Consider the following 27,882-nt stretch of genomic DNA (forward strand, 5'->3'; position numbering starts at 1 on the left):
ACAGGGGGAGGGTAAAAATAGTGTAGGAAATGTAGAAGCCAAAGAACTTCTAAGTATGACCCGTGGACATGAACTATAGGGGGGAATGTGGAAGGGAGGGGGTGTGCAGGATGGAGTGGAGTGAAGGGGGGCAAATGGGACAACTGTAATAGCATAATCAATAAATATATTTTTTAATAAAAGAATTATAATTGGTAGGTACAAAATAGACAGGGGGAGGTTAATAATAATACAGGAAATGGAGAAGCCAAAGAACTTACATGCACATCCCATGGACATGAACTAAGGGTGGGGGTGGGGGGCTACCAGAGGGAGTGGGGGTAGTGGGTGGAGGGGACAAAAGGGGGAAAATTGTGACAACTATAATAGCATAATCAATAAAATATTTTTAAAAATAAAAATATTGACAAAAATCTTGACAATATGGGCAACTGGGACTCTTATAAACCAGTGGTGCGAGTTTACATTGGTGTAAGTGCTTTGGAAAACTGTTTGGCAGTAGCCAATAAAGATACATTTATCTATTCCCATGACCCGGTAATTTCATTCATAACTTCACACCTCTTTCTTGAAGTGGGTAGAGTAAAAATGAGCTTATATGCCTCGTAGTTCTTTAAGAGCTAATAAACCCAAACAAAAGAGGACTGCAATTCCAGTGAAGCACAGAAAGTCTAAACCCAGTCTCAAGAGAATTTATTCTAAGGTCAAACAAGCCTGCCCAGACTCTTTTTAATTACTTTAGGTAATCCTCACATGGGTTTCTTCCCCCTCCTCCTCCTCTTCCAGTCTGCATTCTTTTTATACCCTTTAAACAGGTAAAAACCATTCTTAGCCTGAGGCAGTTTTACTAACTCTAGGAAACCAGACTGTACCTAAGGCAGCCAGCTGATGTGAGGAAAAAGAAATTACTTCTCAGCACTCCCCCTGGTGGTTTCACTGAATCTCAACCTTATAAACTACTCAGCGCTGAACACTAGATGCCCATCTGTTCCCTTCTTCGCCAAGTGTACATTCCCAGGAGGTGACCAGGAAATAACTAATGTGGAAAGGCACAAAGCAAAAGACTCTACAAGACTACCAAGTACAGGTGAGCAGCTGTTAAAAGCACAAGTGAAACCATCAAGGGTTAGTGTCCTGGCTCCACTACGTAGGACATCTATGACCTTGGACAAACCACAGTCATCATCATCCCAGCGGTGTTGCAATAAGTAAAATAATGTAACTGTGCACAGTACTCAATAATGACAGGGATTTAAAAGAGACAAATGGTCTATAATTTTAAACAGTAAGAGGTAAAATGGGTAAGAAACTTGATCAATTTCCCTGAAAGCAATCTCTGCAGTGAACTTTAAAACACAAAAGATACCTCTGAATATGTGGAAAAGATGACCAAAGCATTAATTTAACCAAAACATAAAAAACAGTTAAAATTTCTTTTTTGCCTCCTAAATTTGACAAATTACAAAGTGGTTACATGCAATACAACTAGCAAATGAGATAAAAAGGAATCGGTCCCCTCTAGGTACCACTCAAGGACTGCCTGGTGCTGCTCTCATTCCATCCCTCCCCATTAAGCTTCTCACCCTTTAATCTAACCCTTGTTTCTTTTAAACAAGAAAAACTGAAACATGGCAAATGCTTACCGAGTTCATTCATTTCCAAAATAGAACAGGTGTATTTAAATAAAGGCCATAATGCACATCAAAGGTAAAACAAATACTTTTATTGCACATTTATAAAATCTGCATAGTTGTATCAAGTGTTCTTCCCTCCCACACTTCCCTCATTCATTGTAAAATTTCGTTTAAACACCCGAGCTGGAGCCTTTTAAAAATGGTAATGGGATATTCCTCTCTCTACATACACGTATATAGAGATTTTTTTCCCCTCTTTTTACAAACCCATATCCCTTACTCTTTCAAACAACAAAGGAAAGGGCAACAAAATGTTCTTCCAGGCTAGCAGCAGCCTTAGACATGTTTCTGACAATTTTCAGACCCTAAAAAAATTTTACCTAAATGGTTAATTACAAAATGCTGTATCATTAACATAACTTTGATCTCTGTCTCTATGACTCTGTTTCTGTTTTGTTTGGTTGGGTGGTAGTGGGAGGGATGGGTGAAGAAGGAAAAGGGAAATATATTCAATAATATTGGGTTAAGTTTGTATGGTGACAGATGGGCACTAGACTTTTAGTATGGTGATCATCTGTAAGGTACATAAACGCCAAATCACTATATTGTACACCTGAAACTAATATAATATTATACAGCAACTAAACTTAAATTAAAAAAATAAAATAAAGGCTCCTCCACCAAAAACAAAAACCAAAAAACAAAAAAACACACTACCTTTAGTTAAGTTTTGCAATGTTATTCCATCTAAAGTCCTTAATGCTTTTCTTTCTTTCACTTAGGACTGAGCATGAGGTTTTCTGGTTTTTATTAAAATATAAAATGAGAGAGAAGAAAGAAAGGACAGGCAGCTTTCACTTGACTTTTCAGCATCTTACTGCCACATGACTTTCTAGTCTACCCAATGTAAAGGGCAGTGGTGTATCAGCACCCTGGTCTGTCATCTCCTGTCAAGGGCCAGGCAAGGTTTACATTTCTTATCTCTTGCAGTTAAGAATTTTCAAATGTCATCTGTATTAACTAGTAGCTGTTCATCTGGTTCAGGTTCTGATGAATCACCCTTCTACTCTGCTGTCAAAAATATTTGTGTCTGAAGGATAATTTAAAAAGTGGTAAAAGGCTTAGAAAAGCCCATGCGTACTCGTAGGTATGAGAGGAAATTTTAGGTCTTCTGCATAACTCAGCACTTTCATACACTGGCTCCTGCCTTTTTCAGTAAAATTATTTGTGATTCTGTTCCTAAAAAGTGCAATTTTATTTTCAGTCCTTTGTTACACACACAGCATGGCTGGGGTCTAGATCTGAATCTTACTTTTTCACCTAATTCCTTTCCCAAGGTAAACACCATGATAACAGACTTCTGTCCAACAGGGAGGCAATCAAAGGACCAGGATGGGCCTTGAACATGTGACGGCTTATTTCACTGTCACGGTTGAAATCCCTTGAATTGACTCCATGACAGCGGCAAATCGGCTGCAAAGGTCATAGGGAGAATTGGGTCGAATAGTTGGAGGCTCCTTCAAGACAATGATTTCTGCAGAAGGATCTAGAAGCCTGGGTAGAAACTCCCCTAAGCACAGCTGCAGATTTTCTGTGGAGAGAAAATGGATAGTTACATATATAGCTCAATAGATCTCTGAGTAAAAACTAAGTCTGCAACTGTATGGGAAAGCCTTCCATATAGCTTGTTACCCAACCTCAAAGCATTATTCTGGCCAGCTAACAAGTGATGATTCCTTCAGACCAAACCGGGAGCAAAGACCTACTTGCCAAATATGCCAAAGCTTTATTTTAGGTCACTGCTTTAAACCATCTGACATATAGCAGACTAACACTATATATTGACTTCATTATGGACAGGTCTTCCAATCAATCATCCTTTTAAACTTTGAAAAAGTAGATGTAACATTCTGTGTCATAAATATAATGGTGCTATGTTCTTTCAAATGATTAAAATATACAGTGTGTACACAGAGCATTAAGTAAAGCTATACATCACACATAGTCTAAACAAAAACTGAAGACATTAAAGATTCATACCTACTAATTATAATAGAATTTTTAAATAACTATAACCTTGAGCACTTGAACAAGTCAATGGAATATCTTTACATCAATGAAACTCTAATGAAAAGGTCGTATTAGAATATACACCAACTTTCTAAGTCTACCAAACTCACTTAAAAGTAACTCATTTTAGGCTCCCTCCTTAAAATATGTTGGACAAGCAAGAATATTGCATTTACTAATTTATTCACCTCAAAGGCATCATACTTGATATGACTATGTCTTGCTACTTCAGAAGAAAATTTAGTGATGGCACCATAGTCAAGCTGCATAAACAGATTTTGATTATCTTTTTTTATCCTCACCTGAGAACAAGCTTATTGATTTTTAGAGAAAAAGGATGGGAACGAGAGAGAGAAGGGAACAAGAGACAGAGGAATGGAGAGAAAGATCAATCGGCTGCCTCCTGTACGCACTCCAACCAGGGATGAACCTACAACCCAGGCATGTACCCTGACTGGGCATCAAACTCACGACCTTTCAGTTTACAGGACAATGCCACAGTGGCTGGGGCTAGATTTTGATTTTTAAACTGTAAAATTAGATTTCAGATTTTGGTAAATGAAATTCCTAGAGAGCAGTGGTGCTTTCAAACTGGGTTTCCTGGTCTTCCATGAAGATGCTTCAGCAGCCACAAAAGAGGTAAGGGGTTATGGTGGGGGCGAAGAGGAACAGAGGCCCAGGCTCCCATCCCTTGTTTTAATAGAGCAGATACACTTTTTTTTAAATTATTATTTTTTATTTAAATATATTTATTAATTATGCTATTTACAGTTGTCCCATTTCCCCCCCATTCCACTCCATCCTGCCCACCCCCCTCCCTCCCACATTCCCCCCCCATAGTTCATGTCCATGGGTCATACTTATAAGTTCTTTGGCTTCTACATTTCCTACACTATTTTTACCCTCCCCCTGTCTATTTTCCACCTATCATCTATGCTACTTATTCTCTGTACCTTTACCCCCCTCTCCCCCTCCCACTCCCTTGACAACCCTCATGTTCTAGTTGTTTGCCTAGTTTGCTCTCGTTTTTGTTTTAGGTGTGGTCGTTAATAACTGTGAGTTTGCTGTCATTTTTACTGTTCCTATTTTTGATCTTCTTTTTCTTAGGTAAGTCCCTTTAACATTTCATATAATAAGGGCTTGGTGATGATGAGCTTCTTTAACTTGACCTTATCTGAGAAGCACTTTATCTTCCCTTCCATTCTAAATGATAGCTTTGCTGGATACAGTAATCTTGGATGTAGGTCCTTGCGTTTAATCTTGGGTAATGTAATTATGATGTGCCTTGGTGTGTTCCTCCTTGGGTCCAGCTTCTTTGGGACTCTCTGAGCTTCCTGGACTTCCCGGAAGTCTATTTCCTCTCCCAGATCGGGGAAGTTCTCCATTATTTGTTCAAATAAGTTTTCAATTTTTTGTTCTTCCTCTTCTCCTTCTGGCACCCCTATAATTCGGATGTTGGAACGTTTCAAGGTGTCCTGGAGGTTCCTAAGCCTCTCCTCATTTTTCCAAGTTCTTGTTTCTTCATTCTTTTCTGGTTGGATGTTTGTTTCTTCCCTCTGGTCCATACCATTGATTTGAATCCCAGTTTCCTTCTCATCACTATTGGTTCCCTGTACATTTTCCTTTGTTTCTCTTAGCATAGGCTTCATTTTTTCATGTTTTTCGAACAGATTCAACCAAGTCTGTGAGCATCTTGATAACCAGTGCTTTGAACTGTGCATCCGATAGGTTGGCTATCTCTTCCTCGCTTAGTTGTATTTTTTCTGGAGCTTTGAAGTGTTCTGTCATTTGGGCCATTTTTTTTGTTTGTCTTGGCGCTTCTGTTACTTTAAGGGGCGGAGTCTTAGGTGTTCAGCAGGGCGGGGTAATGCTGGTGGCTGCGCTGTGCCGCTGTACGTGGGGGAGGGGCCGAGTGGGAGCAATGGCGGCCGCCTCACTCTCCTCCGGATTTCAATCTTTCACTCCAATACCCACAATCAAACTGGGCCCCTCTGGTGCTGGTTCCCGAGTAAGTGGGCCTGTGCACACTCTAGGCCCCTGTGGGTCTCTCCAACAACCTCTCCTGTGAGGCTGGGAGTCTCTCCTGCTGCCGCCCCAACCCCCAGGGGCGCTTTCAATCAGAGGTTTGAGGCTTTATTTCCCGGAGCTGGAGCCCTGGGTTGCACGGTCTGCTTTGCTGCCCGCCATTCGTCAGGTTTATCTGTGGGCAAATGTGGTGCCACAGGGTGCTACCTGCCGCTCTGCCTGCCCCACTCTCTGCCACTCTGAGTCCGGCCCTCTGGGTTTATCTGTGCAAATGTGGGGCCGCAGGCTCTGCTAGTGCTCGGACTGCCTGCGCCATTTGTCCCACACTCCGCCAGTCTCAGTCCCGCCACAGCCACACGAGTCCTCTCCACGCCGGTGCCAGTCTTCGCCCCTCCTACCAGTCTGGATGTGTTTATTTTCTATTTCCTTGGTGTCAGTCCCCCCTGCTGTTCGATTCTCTGTCAGTTCTGGTTGTGCGAGGAGGCGCAGAGTGTCCACCTACGCTGCCATCTTGGTTCGCTCAGCAGATACACTTTTAACTCACTTATATCCCAGGGGTTTCCAATAATCCCTTTAAAGATCTTGGCAACCAGTACTATAAAGTGCTATAATTCTCAGGAGCCTTAAACAATATACCTGCAATATCCTGCCCAAGGTAAGAGCACCAATGCTTTCGCATGATCTCAATGGCATCCAGGTCATCCTTGGAGATGTCATTATTGATGATAAGGTGAATACAGGGAATGATCAACTCATTCATAACATTAATACCCTCTGTTACAGAGTGGTCATCATTTGTTTCAAAGAGAGAAGCCGCTTTGGCATTCAGCTCCTACAAATAAAAGGAAAAGCAAAAAATTTAAAAAAAAAAGTCTGAGAAAGATAAGTGTCTATTTTAGAAGATCCTAACAAGTGTTGCCAAACTTTACTGCACATTAGAGTTGCCTAGGGAATGTCTCTAAAAATCACTTTGTCCCTGGGTCCCACTCCGTAAGCTGATTGATTTAACTGGTATGCAGGGGACCTGGGCACTGGGATTTTTTTCAAAGCTCCCAAGGTGATTCTCATGCAGCGAAGCCTCTGACCCACTGGCCTAAACTTAGAAGATCGTGCCTAACACCTGCTTCCACTGAAAGGCCTACTCAATGGTTCTCCATCTCCACTGAGCATCAGAATCACCTGCAGAAGACACGCAGCTGCCCGGGCACCAGTTTACCTGCCTGGGGAGGGTCTGTGCGTCACCATCGTGTGGACGTTCCCCAGGGGATTCTGACGCACATTCAGGACAGAGAGCCAGCAATGGAAATAACCTAAATCACTACTGCTGCCTACCTGTGGAAACTGAGCAGGACACTCCACAAGTAATCTGCATTTCAGGATTTAAAAAATGAAAGCATGACTAATAAAATTCAGATCCATCAAATCTACAAGCCCCTTTTATTCAGCTTCAAAATGCCCTGCCACACCTGTAACTAATACAGAAATCAGAGTATAAATGAGAAAATGAACCTCTTGAGGTCACTATACGTCATGACTTCATCTCCTCCATTTGGTATTCACAGTAAGGCAGGGTGGAAACGCTGGCCTGACTGCCCCCATGAGGGCAGTGCTGCTGGTGTCAGGGAAGATGAACACAAGCACACTCCAAGGACAAGCCCCCTCTTCACAGTTTTCAGGACAAGCACCTCTTTACACCTGTGAGTTGGCAGAGGGGATGTGGGTCTGCCTTCCCATGTGGCTGTCAAATGCACAACAGGCCACGAGACCTTCAGTGGTGCATGACAACAATAATAACAGAATGGCCAGACCAATTCTTGTGGTTGATACTTTAAAAAAAAACTGGAATCTCTTTAGAAGTCTCTAAAACTCTCATCCACTAGCAAGAACACAGAAAAGAATACTGCATTCCTTCTACACACATTTATCACGTGCTTACTATCTACCAGAAACAGAGGAAACAGCTAAGAAAACTTGTGCTCAAGGAACTCACAATCTAGTAGGAAAGCAATGTGACAAAATACAGGCATACATAAAGGGCACAGAAAAAGGGACAACATTCACATCCTAACTTCTATCAGGGACTGAAGAAGAAGGATATTCACTTAAGTAATTTAAAATCATCTGTTTCAATGTTAAAATCCTCTTGAGAGTGTGGAAAAATCTAAAACCTGTTGGAAATTATGTTGTTTTTTCAAGTTACGTTATATTTCTTCACGGCTTCAAGGAGCAGAAGTACATACAAAACAATAAAGACAGCAAGGCTTTACAAACAGTACAAACCAGAAGGCATTTTCTCCGGTACAAAGCAATCACAGATTCCTTCACCCCCCGGCGGGGCCCCTTCGTCAGCAGAGTGGTATTGCTCTGGTAGGCATACACCAGGTAGGAAAGGGCCTCTTGGTACCTTAGAAAATGGCAGACAAATGACAGCTGAGTGCTCCTTCTCCAGAATCCAAGCCCAGTCTCCACTGTTCCCCCAGACATGTGGCTGCAGTTCTGGAAGTCTTAAAGGTAGAGGCAGCACTGGGTGCTGGGAAAAGCCTGGGGGCTTAAAAAACTGCAACCAGTCTCCGCTCTTCTACAAATTGGCCCAAAACCCAAGACAAATCATGAAGTCTCCCTGGGCTTAAGTTTTTCGTAACTCTAAAACAAAGAAATGGACTAGATGCTCACTAACTCTAAAATTCATTTTCTGAGTTCATTGTCATTTATCACAAAGAAAATCTGGCCATTATCTCTACTAATAAATCTATCCTTCTGTAAAGGATGAAAAATCAAGTGTGACATTCAGAGCAAAACTAAGTGCAACACTGGGAAAAGTACAGGCACACTACGGTTCTTAGTATACCTGGGTGGGTATCAGTAAACAACAGGGTCCCGACCCATAACCTTACTGACATAAAAGGCCAACATACTTTCCTTTCTGATAGAGTTCCAGGCCTGTTAGGAGATACACAGACACCTTTCGAAACAAACTATAATCTTCATGCCACTTCTGAAAAGGAATAACTACTATTAGTGATTATGACCACAATAAACTGTTTCTCTACTTTCCACCACAGTACGTTTTAAACACTATACAAATATTTACTGAGTACATATGGCCAGGCACAAAAGCAATAAACACAAAAACTTTCAGATAAAAGCATATTCAACATTTAAAGTAAGTCTACTGTTGACCTCAACTTTTAATGTCCGGTTCCTTCCACTGATCAACAGAAATACGAGGGGAGACCCAAAAACCCCAGAATTTATTGATAAAAAATTGTGTATTTATTCTTACACATTTCAACTTCAGTCACCTTCAAATTACTCTCCATTTGATGCAGTACACCATTTGAGATGTTTTTTCCACTGCTCAAAACAGTTTTTGAATTTGTTGACTTTGATGCCTTTTAGTGCTTTTGCTGTTTCTTGTTTTACCTCTTCCACGTGCGCTCATAAATCACCCATCATGAAAAGGGCAAAGAGTCTACAAAAACTTCACTGAAGCCTGATACAGCCTCTCACAACAATGCCAGCTGGTACACTAACACAGATGGGTACCTAGAACACTTACCTAGTCAGAGGAAAGCTGTACTACAAGGGGCCCGCCCTCCAGAAGATAATTCCAGTTTGGGGGGGCTTTCCCCCTCATATATATTTCATATGAACTTTAGAATTTATCATCGGAATTGCCAACACCCATGTCAAAGTCACTCAGCTCCGGTGCAAATGGATGACCTCTCAAGTTCTGATGAAACCATCCAGATGTGAGGAGGATAGAAGGACAAGGCCGTCCCAATCACACAGGAGCACACTCAAACTTAGTCAGTTTGGTGGGCTCCTCTTAGGTGGTATGTAACACTGTTTTATATACAATACATGCTTTTAAAAAAATTTTGTAGTCATATATGCATTTTTAATGCAGAGAAATTTAATCTCCAATAGACATATTAGAAAACTATATTACTTGACACAAACCCAAACCATGAATTTAGGAGTTTTGTTGCCTAGAATCAGGCTAAAGTACATATTTAAGAAAATGAAGTTTTGAATCACTCTAACGGAAGAATGGAATGAAGAAACCTGCTGTTCTGAAGGCAAGAAAAGATCATTTATCCATTCTTACCCAGTTTTTTTTGGGGGGGGAACGAGTCACAGAATTGTTAGTTTTGCCTCAGAAATTAATGTTTGTGGCTTTGTAGATTTAAAGGAAAGACTTCACCTTGTACTCCTCCATATTCATGTCATCGGGACCGATCTCCTTCAGTTTAGCTTGGGCCACCTTCATAATGCTGATTGATCTGTGGGACGAAGTCCAGAAAGCAATGAAAGGACACAGCACACAGCTTCCCCACCAGGGAGTGAGTCAAGCCAGACCCAGGAGTGGGGATTCCTCCAGGGTTTCCTTTCTCACCTTTCATCATAGCTGAGGTTTTTATCCGCAAACTGTTCCAAAAGGGTCCGCTCTACTACCCTTTTGGGAGCTTCATTCTGGAAAAAGTAGACCAGCACATGCTGCAGTCGAGGGTCACTGTGCGAGGTGGGGCTCTCTCTGGCAAGCTGGTAGAGCCTGGAGTACTCCTCATGGAATGCCTATCAGAGACAACGGGTGGTTAGAAAAGGGTGCAGTCTGGGCTTTTGTGCACAGAAATTGGTGCCTGAGGGCTAGAGAGGTTTTCATAACTCTAAAAAGACTTCTAAGAAATTACTGCTGAGAGATTACAGAGGCAACTATGGCATCTGTAAGGTGTTTGCACATTATGAGGGATGAAATTCCTCTAGCATTCCGGCACCAAAGACATACTATATTCTTAAGAAACGTTTTTCTATAAAGTTCTCAGAAAAAAACCAAACACTGTATTTTCATTATTTCAGGCAATCCTTGAGTCCCAAGGACCCAAATTTTTAAAATCCACATAAATGCAATTTATTCACATACCTTGAATTTTATTCAAGTATCTTCAAAAGCAAGGCCTACTTTCTTATATTACGGCCCCAAATTATAAAGGCAACACGTCAATAATGACTTTATTAGCAGACATTTCCAAAGAAGAAGAACAGACCCTCCAGTCCTGGAGCGACACAGGATGGCACCACTCCTCAGGCCACATCAGCGCCAGTAGGGGAGGTACGGTCATGTGATGGGGCAGCTTATTCATCGGTTGGACAGGAAAGGGAGTTTTACACTTTACTTCAGTGAAAGACATTTTTAATCCTATTGTTTAGCAACTAAGAGAATTATTGCCCCACTATTATGACGCCTGTGGTATAAGAATGAGAAATTAAAAAACAGGCCTGGCTGGTGTAGCTCAGTGGATTGAGTGCCAGCCTGAGAACCAAAGGGTCACCAGTTCAATTCCCAGTCAGGGCACATGCCTGGGTTGCAGGCCAGATCCCCAGTAGGGGGTGTGAGAGACGCAACCATTTGTTGATGCTTCTCTCCCTCCCTTCTCCCTTCTCTAAAAATAAATAAATAAAATCTTTAAGAAACAAACAAAAAAAACCCAGAAATACCTTAATAAGCCCTGCTTCAGACCCATCTCGGTCAAAGGTCTGACGGGCTTTAGCTATGGCCAGGATGACCCCCTGCATGGCAGGGCTCAGCATCACCTACCACAAGAGGGCACAAAACACAGAGAAAAGGAGAGCAGAGGTTCAAAAGAAGAGTGTAGGACAGATTAGTGAGCAGACTGTTAAAGGGCAGCATGACTACACTGCAAGTCAGGTTTCACACACTCACTCCTACACACAGCACTCCCACATGCACCCTCTCCTACACACACTTGCAACCCTACCCTTGACACAATGCCCCAGACAAGCTATTTCTATATAGGCTCCATAATTTAGCAGATGGGTAACTATGTACGTCTAAAAATATCTCTTATGGCACTGCTAAAGAATCAAGTAAATTAGAGCTCTCAGTGGGGAAGTGTCTGAGGTGAGAATTCCAATTTAGTTCTATAATTTGGGAGTAGAGCCTCAACACACAATTATTTTAGACTTTTACTAGGACAAACAGCACATTTAAAAGAGCCTGGAACTAGGGAATACACAAATACATCTTCACAAAATGAAAACCTTTCAATGATTTAAAACACACCTCACAGCAAAAGTCAGAAATCTGAGGGACCGGATCTGTAACTGGTTGTGTGTGGTGACAAGTGTAAAGAGGATACACAACAGCCTGGGATCTATGGCTTCTTCTTAAGCTTTAGAATTAAAAACAACTCCAATTTACATTTAATTTTCTCACTAGACATCTGAAAATTTTACACTTGTTGGAAAAGCATTAACTAATATTACCAAGACAAAGACTCCTAACTTAAAAGGCAATTTTTTGTTCCTAACACCAGAAAAGGAACTAACTTCTATCTTTCTGAGCCATCTAAACTCTGCAGTGGCCCCCATAAATATGAGCCTGGGTCGATGTATACTGGGAGCAGTATACAGTGGGAACAAGGTTATCTCTTTAAAAATAGTTAACTAAGGTCAAACCAGATAGGCCCTCTTGTCCATTATTTGTTTCAATAAGAAAATATTAACCATTGCCAAACACCTTGAAGTACATCCAGTGACATGGGAAGGGAATGTAAGACTGACAACAAACAGCTAACCCCTGCACTCATCTCTGTACCTCCTCGTCATATCCATCTGCATCAGATCTAACCAGAATCCTTCCCACACTGGGAATCTCGACTTCAGAGACCTCAGAATTAGGCTGGGCTGCAGACTCTGCATCATTAGCCTGTTGGGGCTGTTCTGACTGCTCTGCAAGGTTTGCTTCCGGGGGCATGGGCTTCTTGGGTTCAGGTTCCTTAAGCTGTGGCAGTAGAATGGAGAGAAAGAGTAAGAAAAAAACAGGAGAAATAAAAGGGGATTGGTTTAATGCAGCAGAGACACAGAATAATAGAAATGTGAGAAAACTGTGAAAATTACTGCTGAAAGCCTGCCCCTCTGGGATCTGGGCTCCTCCAGTCACTCTCACCTCACTCAAGGCTGCTTCCACACCGCTCTTCTCGTAGGCTCGTGCGGTGTTTGCAATGGCCTGGGCAGTCTGCTCCTTGACGATCACAGCATGCTCAGATGACAAGCAGCGAACCCCATGAGAAGAGGCTACTGAAGGCTCTGACAAAAGAATTGTACACAGGAGTTAGCACCTGATGGTAATTAACTCTGTAAAAGGCAAGCAGGATGGACACAAAGTTTAATATACAACCCTTCTAACAAACCTTTAAAAAAAAATCTAAGGAAGTTTCCCCTAAAAACTGTGAGTGGAATAAATGGCTACTTCAGCAAAACCCCACTGATGACCCTATAAAATTTAACGTACTCCCAACTTTCTCATATTCCTTTATGCCAAGAAGGCTTCCTACATACAACCATCTGTTAGGAAGATAACCTTTTCTGTTAAAAAAAAAATTGATACACACACACATATTTTAAAGTTCTTGAGTTTTGACACATTGACATATAGCATTATAATTAATGCTGTTATAAATTCTTTTTAAATTAAATTTATCAGGGTAACATTGGTTAATAACATTATAAAATTTTCAGGTGTACAAGATTATAATTTGACATCTGTGTACTCTACTGTGTGCTCCCCACTCAAAGTCTAGTTTCCTTTCATTACCATGTATTTGACCTGGTGGAAGGTCACTTTTGGAGAATCATTTTCATAAATTCTACCTATTAATCCTATCATAATTTCTCTTACAACCTGGGAAATAAGCAAAAACTAAACAGAGTAAAAGTACAGGTAGGTAGTCTTTCTGCCAGTACTTCTACTCATCAGAAATCACATTCTGAAACCACAAGCTACTCCATCAGGTTGTGCAACAGCAGCTGCATGTGAACGACCCTGCAGCTGCACACTGTGGCGGCACCCCCAGCTGAGGTGCGCTGTGCCGGCTGGCGGAGTGCAGCATGACTACCACTGGATCACTGGCCCTTCTCAAATACCTTGGGATGTAGAGAAATCCTGTGACGTTGAGTTGGTAGAGGATTCCATTTGAGGAATTTTACAAGACTGCTCTTCTTCCCACTCCTCTACTTCCTGTTCAAATCTCCAGTTATCTTCCTGAATATAATGCTTAAGTTCAACAGATAAGGCTTCTAATTCTCCTAACATCTGGTCTGATTCACTTGGGGCTGCCTCTGAGAAAGAACAAAGACAGAAATCAAAAGGTCCTTCCTAATGAAAAATACATAATCGGTCAGAAGGATTGATAATATAAAACCAACAGAGCACATCAACAATAGTGCCTAGCGTATGTAGTAGGCACACACTGAATATCTGTTAAATGAATATAAGAATGTAGAAATGTAGAAGAGATGCCAATCACTGGCAAAACAGTAACAGACCAAACATTTCTTGGAAATTCAGGAAAACTATTACATCCAATGGAAATTTCAAGTGAAATAGTTTTGTTGATATAACCACTGCTTCTATTATTGATAAGAATATCTACCTCAAGATGGTTAGAGTTGACACTTACACTGTGTCAAGTTTACGCAATTAAGTGCTCTCAGAAAGCAATATGATACAACATTTAAATGGTCAATAATACCTGGCTCATTAAAAGCTATGATGAAAAACAGCAGGATATGAAGCACATATTAACTTTCCTTCCTGACTTTTTTTTTGTTTTGACCAGCACAAAACAAAACAAAACAAAAAAACACCCTACAGCAAAACAACACGTCCACTAATTGGTTGCCCTTAACTAGTCTTTTCATTAAGCAAATGGCAGTTTGCATTTTTGTGTTTCTACAATACAAAAATGATTCAAAGAATTAAAACCTCTCCTTCTCAAACTAGTCCAAAAAAATTCAAGAGCAGGGAAGACTCCCAAGCTCATTTTATGAGCCAGCATTATCATAATTCAAAAACTAGATAAAGACACTATAAAGAAAGAAAATTATAGGCCAATATCCCTGCTGAACTTGGTAAAATCCCCAACAAAATATTAGGAGACCAGATCCAGCAACACATTAAAAAGATCATATACCATATTCAAGTGAGGTCTATTCTGACGATGAAAAGTTGGTACAATATCCACAAATCAATTAACATGACATACCACATAAAACAAAGGATAAAAACTACATGATCGTATCAGTAAAGGCAGAAAAAGCACTTGATAAAATCCAGCAAAATGGCAGAGGGAATATATCTCAACAGAATAAAGGCCATATGTGACTCTCACAGCCAACATTATACTCAATGGTCAAAACTACAAGGAACAAGACAGGGATGTCTGCTTTCACTTCTCTTATTCAACACAGTACTATACATCCTAGCCACAGCAATCAGATAAGAAAAAAAATAGAAGGCATCCAAATAGGAAAAGAAGTAAAACTGTCATTATTTGCAGATGGCATCATACTGTGTACAGAGAACCCTAAAGCTTCCACCTAAAAATTAACAGACTGATAAATGAATTCAGTAAAGTAGCAAAATAAAAAGTAAATATTCAAAAATAACCAATAATGAACTATCAGAAAGGGAAAATAAGAAAACAATCCCATTCACAACTGCTTTAAAAAAACCCTAGCAATAAATTTAAACTAGGATGTAAAAGAACTGTACTCAGAAAATTATGATACTGAATAAAGAAATTGAAAAAGGCACAAATAAGTTGAAGCTTATACTGTATACATGAATAGGAAAAATTAACATCATTAAAACATCCATACTACCCAAAGCAATCCACAGATTTGACACAATTTCTATCAAGATACCAATGCCATATTTCACAGAACTAGAACATTCCAAAAACTTACATGGAACCACAAAAGACCCCAAATAGCCAATGCAATCTTGAGAAAGAAAAACAAAGGTGGAAGAATCACACTACCTGATATCAAACTATACTACAAGGCTATGGTAATCAAAACAGCATGCTACTGGCATACAAGCAGACATATAGATCGATGAACACAATAGGAAGCCCAGAAAAAAACACATACCTTTACAATCACTTAATATTTAGCAAAGGATGTGAAAACATAAAATGGGGTAAAGACAGTCTAGTCAATAAATGGTGTTGGGGAAATTGGACAGATATGTGAAAAAAAGTGAAACTAGACCACCTTCTTATATCATAAACAATAAATTCCACATGGATTAAAGATTTAAATGTTTAGACTCAAAACCATAGAAGTCCTAGAAGAAAACATATGCAACAAAATCTCAGACATTGCTAGTAAAAGTATTTTTTCTGATATATCTCTTCCAGCAAGGGAAACAAAAGAAAAAATAAACAAATGGGACTATATCAAACTAACAAGTTTTGCATAGCAAAGGAAATCATCAACAAAATGGAAAGAAATTCACCAGAGTCCCAGCCAAGATGGAAGCGTAGGTAGAAATGCTTCACTTCCTTGCACAACCAAAAGAAGGACAACAACCAATTTAAAAGCAATAAACCAGAACTGCCAGAAAATGAAACTGCACGGAACTCCGACAATCAAGGAGTTTAAGAAATATTCACCCAGACTGGTAAGAGGGGCAGAGACGTGAGAAGGCAACCTAGCAGAGAGGACACCCGGCAAGGCAGCAGACCCAGTAGGCGAGGCAGGGCTAGGTGAACAGAAACTAAAGACTCGAAGCTAACTGTAAAATACTGCAGGGGTTGTGATGATGGGAGAAACTCCCATTCTCACAGGAGAGTTAGTTGGAAAGTACAGCTAGCGTGGAGCAAGTCAGTTGCACTGTTCCCTCTCTGACCCCTAACCAACAGACAGTGCCAAAATGCAGCAAAGAGGGTTGCCCCACCCTGGAAAATATATAAGGCTCTGCCTCTAACAACATAACAGGTGCACCGAGACAGAGAAATATGGGCCAAATGAAAGAACAGATCAAAACTCCAGAAAAAGAGCTAAGTGACTAGGAGATAGATAACCTGTCTGATGCAGAGTTCAAACCACTGGTAATCAGGATGCTCACAGAACTGATTGAGGTCAGTTGCAAAGTGAAGGAAGAAATGAAGGCTACCCAAAGTGAAATAAAGCAAAATATACAGGGAACCAACAGTGAAGGGAAGGAAACCGGGACTCAAATCAACAAGTTGTAACAAAAGGAAGAAATGAAACATCAAACCAGAACAGAATGAAGAAACAAGAATTCAAATAAATAAGGAGAGGCTTAGGAACCTCTGGGACAGCTTTAAGTGCTCAAACATCCAAATCATGGGGGTGCCAGAAGAAGAACAAGAGCAAGAAATTAAAAACTTATTTGAACAAATAATGAAGGAAAACTTCACCATTCTGGTGAAGGAAGTAAGACTTCCAAGAAATCCAGGAAGTCCAGGAAGCTCAGAGAGTCCCAAAGAAATTGGATCCAAGGAAGCACGCACCAAGGCATATCATCATTTAGTTACCCAAGATTAAAGATAAGGAAAGAATCTTAAAAGCAGCAAGAGCAAAAGAGACAGTTACCTACAAAGAAGTTCCCATAAGCCTATCAGCTGATTTCTCAAAAGAAACCTTACAGGTAATATGGGGCTGGAAAGAAGTATTTGAAGTCATAAAAGGCAAGGACCTAACCAAGAGTAATCCAAGATTACTCTATCCAGCAAAACTATCATTTAGAATGGAGAGCAGATAAAGTGCTTTCCAGATAAGATCAAGTTAAAGGAGTTCATCATCACCAAGCCCTTATTAAATGAAATGTTAAAGGCACTTATCTAAGAAATAGAAGATCAAAAACTATGAGCAGTAAGCCGACAACAAACTCATAACTATCAGCAACAGAACCCAGAAAACAAAAACAAAAGCTAAGCAAACAATGAGAACAGGAACAGAACCAGAGAAATGGAGATCACATGGAGGGTTTTCAGTGGGAAAGGGGAGGCGAAGAACTGAGGGGGGGAAAGGTATAGGAAATAAGAAGCATAATTGGTAGTCATAAACTAGATGGGGAGAGGTTAAGAATAGTATAGGAAATGGAGAAGCCAAAGAACTTATACGTACAACCTACAGATATGAACTAAGGTGGGAGAGGGTAATACTGGAGGGTGAGCATGATGGAGGGAGGATAAAGGGGAGAAAACAATTGGGAAAACTGTAATAGCATAATCAGTAAAATATACTTAAAAAAAAGAAACCTACTAAATGGGAGAACATATTTGCCAATGACATATCTAAAATTTATAAAGAACTTACAAAACTACAACAAAAAACCAAAATAATCCACTTAAAGAAACTTAATAGACACTTCTCCAAAGAAGACATGCAGATAGTTGGCCAACAGACATATGAAAAGATGCTGGAAGTCACTAATTATCAGAAAATGCAAATTAAAACTTCACACCTATTAGAATGGCTATCATCAATAAATCAACAAACAAGTGCTGGTGAGGATGTGGAGAAAAGGGAACCCTTGTGCACTGTTGGTGGGAATGCAGACTGGTATAGCCACTGCAGAAAACAGTATGGAGTTACCTCAGGAAATTAAAAATGGAACTGCCTTATGATCCAGCGATTCCACTTCTTGGAATATATCTGAAAACACCTGAAACGCTAATTCAAAAGAAGGTATACACCCTTATGTTCACTGCAGCCTTATCTACAATAGCTAAAATTTGGAAGCCGTCCAAGTGCCCATCAGTAGATGAATGGATAAAAAACGGTATGCATTTATACAATAGAATACTACTCAGCCATAAAAGAGGAAATTCTACCCTTGAAACAACATGGATGGAGCTGGACAGCACTATGCTAAGGGAAATAAGCAAGTCAAAGAAAGACAAGTACCATATAATTTCACTTCTATGTGGAATCTAATGAACAAAATAAACTAACAAAATAGAAACAGACTCATAGATAGAGAACAGAATGACAGCTGTCAGAGGGGAGCCAGGTTGCAGAACTGGGTAGAAAAGGTGAAGGAATTAAGCAAAAAATCTCCCCAAACCCTCCAAACAAATAAACAAAACCCCCCAATAAAACAAAACAAAAACAAACAAAAAATGAACTCATAGATATAGACAACCATGTGGTGATTAAAAAATAAAAAAGAGCCCTGGCTGGTGTGGCTCAGTGGATTGCGTGTTGGCCTACGAACAGAAAGGTCACTGGTTCGATTCCCAGTCAGGGCACAAGCCTGGGTTGCGGGCCAGGTACCCCTTTGGGGCACGCGAGAGGCATCCAGTCAATATTTCTCCCACACATCAATGTTTCTCTCCCTTTCTTTCTCCCTCCCACCCCTCTCTAAAAATAAATAAAATTTTTATAAAATAAATAAAAATGAGCCCTACATGTAATATCAAGACTCCCATGCACTATCAACAGCCAGTACCATTATTTGTACAATAACTACCACAAGCAACTGTTCCTGCTTTCACACCACAAATATGCAATTATGAAGATCGATTACTGTTAGGTGACCATTCCTTCACCTCCCGGCCCTTCCACCTCTGACACTCTCATTACCGAATCAGAAAGACAACATGCTTCCTGGGCAAAAGGCCTCACATGTTTTCTTACCTATCAAACACAGTGAAGTTTGAATACTGAAAGAAAAGGCTTCTATGATCTTAGATGTGAAATGCTGGTCATAAGACCTCTCAGAGAAGATGTGAAAGGAACAGACAATAATGTAAATGGAAAACAGTACAGAATTTGGAGTCAGAACTGGATCTGAATCATTTGCCTGCCATTTACTTACTGGACAGCTAGAGAATCTCATCTGGAAAAGGTAGATAATAAGAATTTCTAGAACCAAGATGGCGGCGTAGGTAGACACACTGTGCCTCCTCGCACAACCAGAACTGACAGAAAATCGAACGACAAGGGGGTCCAACACCAAGGAAATACAAAATAAACATTCATCCAGACCTGTAGGAGGGGCGGAGACGGGCACCGGGGTGGAGAGGACTCACGTGGCTGTGGCGGTACTGAGACGGGCCGAGTGTGGGACGAACGGGGCAGGCAGTCCGAGCACTAGCAGACCCTGCAACCCTACATTTGTGCAGATAAACCGAGAGGGCCGGACTCGGAGTGGCGGAGAGCAGGGCAGGAAGAGCAGTGGGTAGCACCCCAGGACCCCACATTCGCACACAGATAAACCGGGTAAACAGCGGGGAGCAAAGCAGACTGCGCAACCCAGGGCTTCAGCTCCGGGAAATAAAGCCTCAAACCTCTGATTGAAAGCGCCCGTGGGGGTTGGGGCAGCAGCAGGAGAGACTCCCAGCCTCATGGGAGAGGTCGTTGGAGAGACCCACAGGGGCCTAGAGTGTGCACAAGCCCACCCACTGGGGAACCAGCACCAGAGGGGCCCAGTTTGATTGTGGGTATCAGAGTGAAAGACTGAAACCCGGAGGAGAGTGAGGCGGGCGCCATTGCTCCCTCTCGGCCCCTCCCCCACGTACAGCATCACAGCACAGCGACCAGCGTTGCCCCGGTGAACACCTAAGGCTCCACCCCTTAAAGTAACAGAAGAGCCAAGACAAAAAAAAAAAAAAAATTGCCCAAATGACAGAACACTTCAAAGCTCCAGAAAAAATACAACTAAGCGACGAAGAGTTAGCCAACCTATCGGATGCACAGTTCAAAGCACTGGTTATCAAGATGCTCACAGAATTGGTTGAATCTGTTCGAAAAGTAGATGAAAAAATGAAGCCTATGCTAAGAGAAACAAAGGAAAATGTACAGGGAACCAATAGTGATGTGAAGGAACCTGGGACTCAAATCAACAGTGTGGACCAGACGGAAGAAACAAACATCCAACCAGAAAAGAATGAAGAAACAAGAATTCGGAAAAATGAGGAGAGGCATAGGAACCTCCAGGACATCTCGAAACGTTCCAACATCCGAATTACAGGGGCGCCAGAAGGAGAAGAGGAAGAACAAAAAATTGAAAACTTATTTGAACAAATAATGAAGGAGAACTTCCCTAATCTGGCAAAGGAAATAGACTTCCAGGAAGTCCAGGAAGCTCAGAGAGTCCCAAAGAAGCTGGACCCAAGGAGGAACACACCAAGGCACATCATAATTACATTACCCAAGATTAAACGCAAGGACCTACATCCAAGATTACTGTATCCAGCAAAGCTATCATTTAGAATGGAAGGGAAGATAAAGTGCTTCTCAGATAAGGTCAAGTTAAAGAAGTTCATCATCACCAAGCCCTTATTATATGAAATGTTAAAGGGAGTTACCTAAGAAAAAGAAGATCAAAAATAGGAACAGTAAAAATGACAGCAAACTCACAGTTATTAACGACCACACCTAAAACAAAAACAAGAGCAAACTAGGCAAACATCTAGAACAGGAACAGAACCATAGAGATGGAGATCATATGGAGGGGTGTCAATAGGGGAGAGGGAGAGGGGGGTAAAGGTACAGAGAATAAGTAGCATAGATGATAGGTGGAAAATAGACAGGGGGAGGGTAAGAATAGTGTAGGAAATGTAGAAGCCAAAGAACTTATAAGTATGACCCATGGATATGAACTATAGGGGGGAATGGGGGAGGGAGGGGGTGGGCAGGATGGAGTGGAGTGGGGGGGGAATGGGACAACTGTAATAGCATAATCAATAAATATATTAAAAAAAAGAATCTCTACCCTGCGTACCTCCCTTTTAGAGTTATAAATTATTAGAAAAATAAAAATTGAAAGCATGCAGTAAAGACTACAGTACCAATATAAATATGACTGCTCTTAACATTAGTAATAGTATTATGAGAAGTATGATATTATTCAGGCAAATCCACTTGTAAAATTTAGCTATTTTCCAAAGGGTACAAAACTATGTATACAAAAATGTCACTGAAAGAGAAAAAAAACTAGAAACAATTTAAAATTTTATTAATGGAAAGTTGGTTTAATAAATTATATACAGTTTCCATTCAATGGAATTATTAAGGAGTTGTTAAAAAGAATGAGTCAATTTTATTTATGAAAATATAGGTCACTAAGACAATTAATGAAAAGGATGCAGAACAAAATGGAAAAACATCCCATGTGGGGAAGAACATGGGAAGGGGGACAGAGGTCAATAAATACATGTAGTATCTGCAGAGAGCATATTTGACCACCACATAAGGAACCTAACAATGGATACTTGTTGGGCTCAAGGATGGAAGCTGGAGAGCAAACTTACTTTTCTTCTTTATTCTCTTTTGTACTGTTCGTATTTTTTAAAATGCATTATTATTTTATAATAAATTCTAGGTTAAAAAAATTTTTAAGCTGTTTCCCCTTCCCTGATTAGTACATATTTCCCCTATCTTTGGTGTCTGCTAACATATTTTTACCTGCATTGAAGTGGGGGAGCTTGTCGTTAATGTACATCAGACAGTAAGCACTAACATTTCTTAGGCCTCCATAGGAATCTCTTTCAAGTTCTTCCCAGGAAGATTCGGTAACAGATATGTCATTGTACTTGAGCCAGACTTGTCGTGGTTGATTATAGACATAGGCCCAGTAGTGCCCGGCATTTGCTTGTCCTTCATGAACAAGAACTGCGTGCAAGTGATAAGGCACCTGGAAATCAGAAAGCATATTTCTGAGTTAGATTAAGCAAAGTAATCTGACAAAGTTAGTTTACTAAAATTAAAATTTATTCCCAACTATCAGACATAAGAAAACTAACTACACATGTATTGGTTACAGGGCTCACATCGAAACACCTAGCTCATTCACAGCCTTGGAATCTACCAACTATGTCTCAGTTCCCGAATCTTTAAAACCAGACAGCTGAACTAGGTAACCTCCTCTGAGACCTCGTTCAACTCTAAACTCTTATGGTTACAGATCTAAAACCAAAGATAACCCAGACTTACTTATCCCACAATCCCAAACTCAGTTTATGTAAAAGTAGAATCACCCTCACCACTTATATTGAGAAATGCTTATCACATTGGGACCTACAGCAAGTTTAGTGACTATCTTGTCCTGTGCCTATTTTATGTGGTACCAAAATTTAAGTTAGCATATTTCATTATGAATCAGTCACATAGTCCCTACATTTCTTCTTGGAATTGTACACCTATCTGAAGTGAAGACCCTTTTAACTACATATTTGTTTGTTTCAACATTTGAAAAGCATTTCTTGTCACAGTAAGCAGAAAATAAAGCAATACTTAAGTGTCAAGTAACTACGGATGGAAAAAAGCAAAGTCAGCCACAGAATCAAGTTAAACTTATATTTCATCAGTACTTTGACGTATTTTTACTAGTGGAGAGAGGTTTGATATACTCAAAAGAGAAAATGAGGAAAAGCTAAGATTGACATGATGCACTCCTGCCGTGCAACCCTGGAAACAGAGGTCTTCTCCTCCCACCAGGTACAGAGAGCCACTAAGAGGTCACCCCAGACTGGAACCTCTCTTCCCTCCACGCCCAGACTGTTGTTATTCTAAAACTCTATGGGGATAATTAGAATTTCTGCCCTGCCTACCTCCCTTTTAGAGTCACCAGATAATGAAAGATTTGAAAGCATGCTGGCAAACAAAGGGTTGTGGGCCTTTGGAAATGACAGGTAACTAGTCCCTAGTTCACATTTCCCCATTGTACTACTTAAATTACCATTGTATGAGAAATTTTTATTAATATTTGAGAGCAAACCCATCTAATATATCAAAAAACAACACATGGCAGAATCAAAACAAATATATTTTGGTTTCTACTGATTGCAGAAGATATGCCACTTTTTTTTTTCCAGCCTAAAATAAAAAAACAGAACACTATCAATTTTTTTCCTAAGTTTGTATCTTATACCTCAGGGAGGTTCCCATCCACTTTCGAAGAAAACCATCCAATTTTCTTTTTGTATCTACCATTAGCATCACTAGAACATGCCTTGGCTACTTTCCCTCAATTTCATTCTACCTGACAAAGGAGAGGATCACAGTACATCTGCTCAATAGTCTGGGTAGTACTTGCAATACAATTCTTTAAATCTGTTAAAAAAAAAAAACAGAATACTTAGTTAAAATGATTTGATTCCACATCATGGCTTCAACTAAACAGAGAGTATTGCTTATCTACACCTGGGGTTCCGATGATTTTAACTCCACTCTATGAACCAGTTAGTGCTTTAGGTTATGAAGGCTTTTAATTTAATTACATTAAGATTTGAAAAAATTATCTCTTATCATTGGTACCAACATTTCTTAAAGAAAAAACAATCTACTTAGAAAAAAATCTTAATGGGTCACTTGGGTATAAAATAAGTGTCCCAGAGACAAGACCTGAAAGAAGGTGGCAGAGCAGGGCAGGGCTAAATTTCTGTGAGTAAGAAGTTGGCGCAAATCTGACTTTATTTTTAGCTCCCCAGATAAAAAGATAAAGTAAGGGGAGGAAGAGAAAAGTCTGAGCACCATGACTATGACTATAGAGAAAAACCGTAGCCCAAGGTGATCACAAGTGTCTAGGTCACCTCAGAACCCCCAGAAATGTGGAGGAGGGAATCCAGGAAAGATCTTTCCATGGTTGTATAATGGGTGTGTGATCCAACAGGGCACCTGTAGGGGACTAAAGAAGGAAGTTAATCCCCCGTGTCCAAATTCCACAGTATATATGGCAATGCAGCAAGTGTGCCCAAGGTACGTAACTTCCAAACAGTCAAACAAAGAGAGGAGGCCAAGAGCAGCTGTTTGACAAGTTTTAAAAGAGCCAACCTTGTATATCTTGTTCAATCTCACTCCTCCACCTCTGAAGACAGGTCTTAACAAAGTTTATCTCCTCATCTGTGACTGTTCGAGGAGCTGGGTGTGCAGGCATTTCCATAGGAGACCGGGAAGATGTAAGGGGCTTAATCACTGTTGTAGACTTGTGTAGACAATCTTCAGAAAAGGTACTTTCAACATCCTGAGAAGCGCTTTCTTTACTTGTACTGAAGGAAGACAAATCATGCTCATATGATAATTTCCAAAATATACTTGGCCTAAATTAATATGCTTTGTAAAGTAAGCTGCTATGTGGAAAAGTACAACTGTAAGTTGGTATCTACTCTGTACACATACTGAGCCAAATCTTTCCTTTACATGCAACATCTCATTTAATACAACTTGCTTATATGACTTATATGACCTACTATTACTAGAGATACTATCTCTATTAACCAATTACAAACCTAAGTTTTAGAAAAATTAAGAAACTTGGACCCAAGTTCATCCAGCTAGTAAACGATGGAGAGGTATTAAACCCAGTTCTGCCTGAGTCTATGGCTCATGCTCTCTCACCAATTGTTGTAAGGCCTTCTTGTTAAGAAGGGAGAAGAGAGAACCTGAAAAAGGGAAGAACTGAGATATCAACTGCAGAGTTTCCAAGATGCAACCTACCAAAGTGGGATGGACAGATGAATACAGGAACAAAATATACAGAGCAAGAAAAATGAAGTATCAGCTGAACATCTGATTCACAGGAATACAAACTAGGTAGAACTGTGGGAGAGTAACAGGGGGCCGGACTTAAAGGCAGATAATCCCGTATATACCGCGCAAGCTACATACCCGAGGAAAACTTAGCAGTCTCAGGTAAGTTTCTAATACTCAGCTCTAAGTCTAAATGTTAACTTCTGTATTGCACCACTGCCCTAAACTAACTGAGAACAAAGCATGTAAAGTAAAAATTTACTACTATTGTCAAACAAACTATACAACATAAACCAGCAGGAATAGAAACAAAGTTTCTAATTGTACTTAGGCTTCTGTTTCCCATTAAAACTGAGTAACATAAACTTCCTTTAGCTTTGACTTACAAGAAACCCAAGAGATATGTTGGGTGTGTTCTATCCAGATGTGCACTTCTATGCATACATAATTATTAATATGGGGAAATGGTAAGTTTTTAAACATAAAAACCTAACCTTTTTTAGTCAGAACCAGAAGCCGCAGAGTGGGGCTGGAGCTTCTGGGGATGCCATGGCCTGGATTATTGCCTACCCAAATTCCCCCCCCCACCCCCCACCCCTGCAGCTGCTGCCGGTTCCCTTGCTCCCATAGCAGGTGTCATGTGACTCTCCTTGGGAGCCGCTGTATTAGTGGAAATGCTCTCAGTGGTGGAGAGTGGAATGGATCCCCAGGCCACCACCCTGGTCAGTCATCAAGAAGCAGCTAGCAGGATCCATGGAGGTGCTGCAGGAGCAGTACATGTCCTTGGACACAGTGATCGCTACTGAAGATGAACTTGCCACACTGTGTGTGCAGCACCCTGGAGGCTGTTTATCCAGGGCCTGATGCCAAGCATGTTCAAATGGAGGCTGGGGGAAGGGGTTAAGAGAAGTGCCCACCAGAAACCTCTGCCTCAGCCTGTCTTTTGGCCCCTCTTGAAAGCTGTCACCCAACAAACTCAGGACTGGAGCGCCTGGTCTTTGCCAGCAGGAACAATGGCCCAATAAAGTGATACCTGAAGCTGTTCTTCCAGGAGCAGGCCCACCTGTGTGAGTACTACCAGCCCACCTTCCTTCTCCAGACGCTGAGGAGGGCGAGCTCTTCAGCTTCCTACAGGAACTAGCATCCGTATCCCATGACCTCTCCTCTAAGTCTGCCCTCTTCAACATGCAGATGCTCACCCCACTGGCCCTCTCAGGGCTGTGCCCAGTCTCTGAGCTCAGCCCTGTCACTACCTCTGGTACAGAACTACAGTGGACGGAGTATCTGGATTGTTTCCCGTTCCTCAGGCTCAGAGAACATCAAAGTTCAGCACTTGGGCCATAAGACCTGACGGAATAGGAAGCTCACTGCCTCCTCCCTCAGCCTGGACACGGCTAGTTCATCCCAACTGTCCTGCAGCCTAATCTCTGAGAGCTCCCTACTTCAGAGAATGGGTCCAAGAGTCCAGATCATTCTGAGGAGCCCACATTGTACAACTCAGACCTGGGGACAGCAAATGCTCATGACTCAGACCCATCTCTGCAGGTGGCATTGTCAGAGTTCAGCGATGCCCAGGTAAACTCTGTGCCAACCAACAGATTGAGCCGAGAACCAAGATTCCCACACTGCAGGCCTCACTCTCCCTCCACAGCCTCTGCCTCCACATCAGCACGCACCTGCAATTTGATGTGCCTGCAAAGCCCCTCCCTGCCCCACAGTCTCTGGGACTCGAGATGGGTGCCCACAAGCAGGAGCCACCTTCCAAGGCACCTGACACTGTGGGCTTGCCAGCATCGGGGCACTGCCAAAGCTGTCACTTTGGGGAGCACTTCAGACCAGCATTCTAATCCCATGAGAGCAGTCAGCCAAGGGAGTGGCCAGCAGAAGCCTTTGGTGGATGATGGAGCTGGACTGAGCCTCGTGGTTTCCTCACCCACTAGTTCAAAAATCAAGAACTGGATCTCAGAAGATGACCTCTACTGGCCTCTGCAGGAACAGCCAAGCCCCAGAGAGTCCTTCAGATCTCTGTAGCTTCTTCTAGAGGGACTCCAGAGTCCAGGCCTGGTCTATTAGGCATTTTTCTCAGGACCGTAAAAGCTCCTCCATGGAGGCCTTAGACAAAGTTGTGTGTCTTCTGCAGGAAGCAGGAAAAGCAAGGCAACTGCAGCGCACGAACGTCAGAACTTCAGAGTGGTGCACCGTAGGGAGATGGGCAGGTGCCTGCAGACTTGCAGGTGGCCTCACTGCTGGGGCGCTGCCTTTCAGAGAGCAGTTCTGAAGTCATCTTTTCTATTACCAATTGGGTGATGTCTTCTCACAAGAAAAACCCTCATACCAGAATGTAATAAGGAGTACCCTTGCTAAGTAATTCAAGAAAGCATTGCAGGAAAAGTACTATATATTTTCTCATATAATATTAATAAAAAGCAATGCCCCAAATTGCCTACAGAGTACAAAAACACTGATTCCCCAAAACTACCCTATATATCTTGTTGTACAGAACTCTTGGTTCTGTCTGTAGCCAGTGCAAGCCCTGCCTCTTGAAGGCCTGGGAGTTTCCAGTGCTCCTTCCCAAGGCCTCGGTCTCAAATGGGTTATTTACCAGCTGCTTGTTTAGTGTCCTCCGTATGCCGTTTCCAATGAAGCCCGCTTGACCCCTCCCCACCACCCTGAAATTCAAAAGGGGTTAAATAACCATAACTGAATTTTTCTGTAATTCTCATACATGAGTTTCCACTTTCAAACAAACAAAAAAGTGTGCCCTAGAGTCGGTCTCTTTCCCTCATTTTCTGTTTGCAGTGACCCAGCAGAGAATTCTGGCCAGGTTCCTGGGTCCTGGTTA

General features: G+C 41.3%; 1 protein-coding gene and 1 pseudogene across 8 annotated transcripts in view; one reads left to right on the top strand and one right to left on the bottom strand.

Annotated features, from left to right (window-relative positions):
- Positions 1-1,701: 1,701 nt before the first annotated feature.
- Positions 1,702-27,882, bottom strand: part of USP28 (ubiquitin specific peptidase 28) — a 76,020-nt gene continuing 49,839 nt past the window's right edge. For 4 of the 8 annotated variants that reach the window (XM_024570804.3, XM_053924326.1, XM_053924330.1 and 1 more), the window contains 13 exons: positions 24,345-24,559; positions 23,554-23,624; positions 21,978-22,206; positions 13,677-13,871; positions 12,700-12,839; positions 12,349-12,534; positions 11,229-11,324; positions 10,129-10,307; positions 9,937-10,015; positions 8,645-8,724; positions 8,010-8,133; positions 6,366-6,561; positions 1,702-3,225 (listed from right to left, as the gene is read on the bottom strand). In XM_024570804.3, coding sequence (XP_024426572.2) covers positions 3,050-3,225; positions 6,366-6,561; positions 8,010-8,133; positions 8,645-8,724; positions 9,937-10,015; positions 10,129-10,307; positions 11,229-11,324; positions 12,349-12,534; positions 12,700-12,839; positions 13,677-13,871; positions 21,978-22,206; positions 23,554-23,624; positions 24,345-24,559 — 1,966 coding nt within the window. In that variant the 3' untranslated portion in view covers positions 1,702-3,049. Of the gene's footprint in view, positions 3,226-6,365; positions 6,562-8,009; positions 8,134-8,644; positions 8,725-9,936; positions 10,016-10,128; positions 10,308-11,228; positions 11,325-12,348; positions 12,535-12,699; positions 12,840-13,676; positions 13,872-21,977; positions 22,207-23,442; positions 23,625-24,344; positions 24,560-27,882 lie in introns of those variants that run through there. The other 4 variants (XM_053924329.1, XM_053924328.1, XM_053924327.1 and 1 more) reach the window with 3 other exon arrangements.
- On the top strand, positions 25,657-27,389 carry LOC112314284 (pleckstrin homology domain-containing family M member 1 pseudogene; annotated as a pseudogene).

This window comes from Desmodus rotundus, chromosome 5 (genome assembly GCF_022682495.2).
Source record: "Desmodus rotundus isolate HL8 chromosome 5, HLdesRot8A.1, whole genome shotgun sequence".
In the NCBI taxonomy this organism is placed as follows: domain Eukaryota; kingdom Metazoa; phylum Chordata; class Mammalia; order Chiroptera; family Phyllostomidae; genus Desmodus; species Desmodus rotundus.